The following is a 5,000-nucleotide window of genomic DNA, read 5'->3' as shown; positions in this document are numbered from 1 at the left end:
ATCCCAGGAGCGCGCGCGGCAATATGGTTATTACTGGATGATATTTGGGAAGAGAAAGTGCTAATGGGCAATCTGGTGTTTATTTTGAAACTGCTAACAATGATTTTTCTCTGGTTAAAAAGGCAGTGTCTGGGCGCACGGCTGAGTGGGTTTTGAGCATGGGCTTTAACAGATGGTGCGGAGCTAGAGGTGCCCGCTCAGCCCCTCCGCCCGCCGGCCTGGGGGAAGCGCCTCGCCGGGCTCCGAGCTGCCTGCTTGCTCGCCTGCTTGCCTGCTTGCTCGCCTGCATGCCTGCCTGCTTGCTTGCCTACATGCCTGTTTGCTCGCCTGCATGCCTGCCTGCTTGCATGCCTGCCTGCCTGCTTGCCTGCATGCCTGCCTGCTCGCCTGCCTGCCTGCTTGATCGCCTGCATGCCTGCCTGCTCGCCTGCCTGCCTGCTTGCTCGCCTGCTTGCCTGCCTGCTTGCTCGCCTGCATGCCTGCTTGCTCGCCTGCTTGCCTGCTTGCTCGCTTGCATGCCTGCTTGCTTGCTCGCCTGCCTGCCTGCTTGCTCGCCTGCTTGCTCGCCTGCCTGCCTGCTTGCTCGCCTGCTTCCTTGCCTGCCCGCCGGGAGGGCTCGCCCACCCGCGACCCTTCCACGCTCGGCACCCGCGGGGCCGGGACACACGCACGCACCCGCCGGCGCCCCCCGCAAGCTCCCCCGCTCTTAATTAGCGGGGGGTTTGATGAGCCCGGCCCCTCCGCCCCGCTCCCCGCCCGGCCAGCCCCGGGGAGCGGCAGGGCCACGGGGAGGGGGGGGTCCCCGTGTCCCCCCCGCCGGGTATTGTTGTGCAATTAAAGAAAAAAAAAAAGAAAAAAAGAAGCGATATCGGAATATATATCGGAATATATCGCAGCGCGGACACAACGAGCAGCCCTGCGGCTGCGAATGTTTGTTGTTGCAGCGCGCCGGATAACTTCTGGTGATTGTTACTTTTCCTCTGATGAAGCCACGTATTTATCAGTGATTTATTTTTTATTTTGTCGCACAAACAGAAATCCATAAACTGTCGGTTCAGCGCCATTGACTCTTTGATCAGTTACTGGGCTATTTTTTTTTTTCCTTTTTTTTTCCCCCTCCCTTTCCCCCTCTCCCGTCAGCGAGGGCAGATTAAAAGCCGTTATTTTTAGCACTTTCTGCTGCAGAGGTGCGGAGCCCGGGCGAACAATAAAAGCGCACTTAAACCCCGTCCTCTCTGCTCCGTTATTCATCGCGAACGAAACTTAGAGCCGCCGATGGAAGCCTCTTAATTAGACTACTCCAGCGATTTCCGAAAACATTTAGCTGCCATATACAAAGGAAATAAACCCACACTGTCAACTCGAGAGCGCTCCAGAGTTTAAAAGGGCTCCTCTGTAGCCCAGCGAAATAATTATGGAAGGGCGCAACGCCTTCGCCTTTGTCAGAGGAATTGCACCTCGCCTGTCAGCTCTGCTTCGCCTCGGGGGGAAGCCGCGGGCTTTTCCTGCTGCCGGCCTTCCCATCCCACCCCATTCCAGGCGAGAAAAGTCAAAAAGTTTCTGCGGGCTGGGAGCGCGGCTGCGCCCGGCGGCTCCGCGCCGCTGCCGGGGCGCATCCCGGGGCCATCCCGGGGCGCATCCCGGCCCCATCCCGGCCCCGTCGGGAGGGTCCCGCCTGCCCCATGCTCGGGGACTCCAAAGTTAGCCCAAAAGAAGGGAGGCGGGCGGGCTTTGCCTCGGCCGGGAGTGTTAAAACCCGGCAGCTTGGTTGGAGCGGTTTGAATTTCCAGCTCTGCTATCTGATTTCCAGAAGGCTGTAAATTATTCCCCATTCTCACCTTCTTCCCCCCACCCCACCCCACCCAAAAAAAAAAAAAAAAAAAATAAAAAAACCCAAACAAAAAAACCCCACCAACCAAAAAAAAGTGAAATGTCTCTCCGGGAGAGGGGAAAAAAAAAAAAAGTTGATTAAATCCCAAGCTAGCGAGTAGCTTTCTGCCTTTAATTGCTGCGGTGCAACGCTGATAACACGTAGTTATCATCGGCAAAGTTGAGCGAGACAGGTTAAATAATTTAATAAGGAACTGCTTGTAATTATGTTATTTACAAGGTATGACAGAGGTTTGAGGAAGAAACAGGAGCTGATCTCAGGGAAATGGACGGGATGGGGTGACCCCTGGAGCACGGAGTTTGAATTATGGAGATGGGGGGCTGAGAGGTGAATATGGACTAGAGGAGAACAAGATGACTTTTCACCTCAGCACATTTAACTTTTAAATCCAAATAAACGTCTGGCGTTACTAGATCGCCGCGTTATAAAAGAAATAAAGGAAAAAAAAAAAAAAAGGAGGGATTCTGGCCGCTTTCGCAGTGCCTGAGGAAGGGGGGTGCCCCTTTCTCACCCAGGAAAAATACCGTCCCCCACCCCAAAAATAAAAAAGTTACGAAGGGGGGAAAAAGCGCGTTTAAAAATAAATCTGGGCAACTTGCTGGGGTTTTTCCTTTCCTCTCTCCCTCGCTAAATTAATTATATCAGCCATCTGCTGCCATGACGTGGTGCTCGGTGCCACCGGCGCTGCCCCGCGCTGCCTCCGCAGCCCCGAACGCACCTTTCCGCGGTTTGGGGGAGCCGCCGCCCCCCGGGGGGATCAGCAGTGGGTGCGGTCGCTCGGGCTGACCCCCCCCCCGCCCCTCCCAAGCAAGGGCCCGGGGCAAAGGCGGCTCGCCGGCGGGCGAGGAGAAGCGCGAACTTTCTCACCTGTTTGGTCATGGAGTCGATGAGGCGGACGTACAGGTCCTGCTCTGTCCTGACGCCTGCGGGGGGAAGCGGGGACGCATTCCCGTTAGGATTTGGAGAGCCACCGCCACCCCCCCCACACCCCCCCAAATTGCAGAGTGCAAGCAGGAGCTCAGGCAATTCACCGCGAGGGACGGGGGCCGGCACTGGCGGCAGAATTCGAAATAAAAATAAAAATAAAAAAAAAATAATAATTAAAAAAAAAAAAGAGCAAAAACCCAGAGCTGCCCTGCAGACAGGGCTCTCGCCCACTCCCGCGCCTGGCGCCCGGGGGGCCGTGCCCCAGCCCCCCCCCGGCCGCGGTCCGGGGGCCACAGGCGAGGCAGCGGGGGCTGGCGAGCCCCGCGTCCCCCCGCGTCCCCCCGCGCTTTTGGGGGGCCCGCAGCGCCCGGGCCGGGCCCCCCTCCGCTGCTCCGCGCCCCCACCCCATCCCAAGAATTGCTATTAATGCGCAAAAGTGAGAAAAGTCCCTTAAAAGTGCCGTTCTGCCGGAGCAGCCATCGATCCCCCCACCCCCCTTTTTTTTTTTCTCTTTTTTTTTTTTTACTTTCCACTTCAAGACCGACCGGTTAATCATGTGAAGTACCATTGACTTATCGATCGGTTATGTTTTGCTTTCCTTCTGTGCCACGGAAAGAGCCGTGTTTACACGCGTGTAATTTTAATCTCCAAAAAAAAAAAAAAAAGAAAAAAAAGAAAAAAAAAAAATCTTTATATCCTTTCTCCAAAAGGGCCTTGAAAGGGAAAGTAAGACTTTGCCGCGGCGGGCGGGCGTTCAAAAACGAGGTAACGACAACTTACCGTTGCTATACAATAACTGAAGTTTATAATGAATCCCATTGTTAGTTTTTTCATTGTTTGGCTCCTGCAAGTAACGATAAATAATTACATTTAGCATTGGGGGGGGGGGGGGGGGAAGAAAAAAAAAAAGGGGAAAAAAAAAAAATCTCTCCCTCCTCCTGCCGCCCATTTTTCTCGTCCCCGCAGCGGCTCGGCACGAACAGTTTGCAAAGCAATTCAGCCCACTTTGTGGAGCGCTGATGATGTCATTATCCCGGTGCAAATATGTCACGTTTAGCCGTTTTCCCGGCGTTAAAATTAAGTCGGGGACGCGGCGATTAAGTTGCTAAACCCGGGATTTATTCGGAGCCGGCCGTAAGGACGGGGGGGACCCGCACGTGGTCCGGGCGCCTCTGGAGTGCGGTTAGGGCTGCCGGGGCTGAAAATTATTTTTGGTCAAATAAATCACGCTTAAAGGTGCTGTTTGGGTTTTTTTTAAAAAAAAAAAAAATCAAAAAAATTAAGATAACAGGCAGACTTACTTTCTCTTTCTCCACAAAGTCCACAAAAGCTGTTCGCTCAATCTCCACCGGCTGCCCCTGCCTGTCGTACAGAGCTAAGACGAAGTGGAAAAAATTGGATTTTCTGAGATTGGAAGGCGGCTGTTTCTCGAAATGTGCCCGAGCCAGCCCCACGCCGCTGCGGGAGAAAACAAGACAAGGCGTGGGTGAGAGCGGCGGGAAGGGGCGCGCAGGCTCCGCGGCCGCGGGGGGATGCGGGGAGCGCGGAGCGGCGCGGAGCGGGGAGGCTGTAACTGATACGGGGCGGGCGGGGGGGGGTGGGGGGGGGGATTTACGGCCGGGATGAGAAATACAGGAGGAGAAAACCGCCGGGAGAGGATTTGGCAGACGTACCTTTGGGCGGCCGTGTTAGCATCCACTACCCCCGCGGTATGCATCCACGAGCGGACGGGATTCATCCCACTGCCCAGCGGTTCTTCTTTCATGGTCGTCCCACCTCTTGGTATATTTTCCTGAATCCCAAACATTAAAACAAATTTGGGCAAAACCAGCTCCTAACCAAAAGGGGTTAAAATTGAGGGAAATGTCAGATACGGGGTGGGTTGGTTGTTGCTTGATTTTCTCTCTCTCTCCTTGGCGACTGGAATATAAGAGATGACTTTACTCCCTGTGATCAGTAGGAGAAAAGCCCAGTTCAAGTCTTGCTTCCTTCTTCAATCTGTCCTGTATTGGCACGACATAAACAATTTACTGAGTACTTCTGTGCAGCGAGTTGGATGGCGTTCCAGTTTGGTGGTTAAAAAAAAAAAAAAAAAAAAAAAGAAAAAAAAAGAAAAGAAAAAGTGTAACTGCAGCCGGCGACACTGCGAGGTTGCGCTTTTTTTTTTTTTTTTTTTTTTTGG

General features: G+C 53.9%; 1 protein-coding gene across 10 annotated transcripts in view; it reads right to left on the bottom strand.

The window, feature by feature from the left end:
* The window catches only part of EBF3 (EBF transcription factor 3), a 124,881-nt gene extending 120,256 nt beyond the window's left edge, over positions 1–4,625 (bottom strand). For all 10 annotated transcript variants that reach the window (XM_075718044.1, XM_075718043.1, XM_075718049.1 and 7 more), the window contains exons 1-4: positions 4,492–4,625; positions 4,120–4,276; positions 3,599–3,662; positions 2,759–2,814 (exon numbers count right to left, since the gene is read on the bottom strand). In XM_075718044.1, coding sequence (XP_075574159.1) covers positions 2,759–2,814; positions 3,599–3,662; positions 4,120–4,276; positions 4,492–4,625 — 411 coding nt within the window. The remainder of the gene's footprint in view (positions 1–2,758; positions 2,815–3,598; positions 3,663–4,119; positions 4,277–4,491) is intronic.
* Positions 4,626–5,000: the final 375 nt, after the last annotated feature.

The sequence above is a fragment of the Pelecanus crispus genome, chromosome 10 (genome assembly GCF_030463565.1).
Source record: "Pelecanus crispus isolate bPelCri1 chromosome 10, bPelCri1.pri, whole genome shotgun sequence".
In the NCBI taxonomy this organism is placed as follows: domain Eukaryota; kingdom Metazoa; phylum Chordata; class Aves; order Pelecaniformes; family Pelecanidae; genus Pelecanus; species Pelecanus crispus.
Note: the sequence above shows the minus strand (reverse complement) of the source record. Positions and strands in the feature narration are given on the sequence as shown.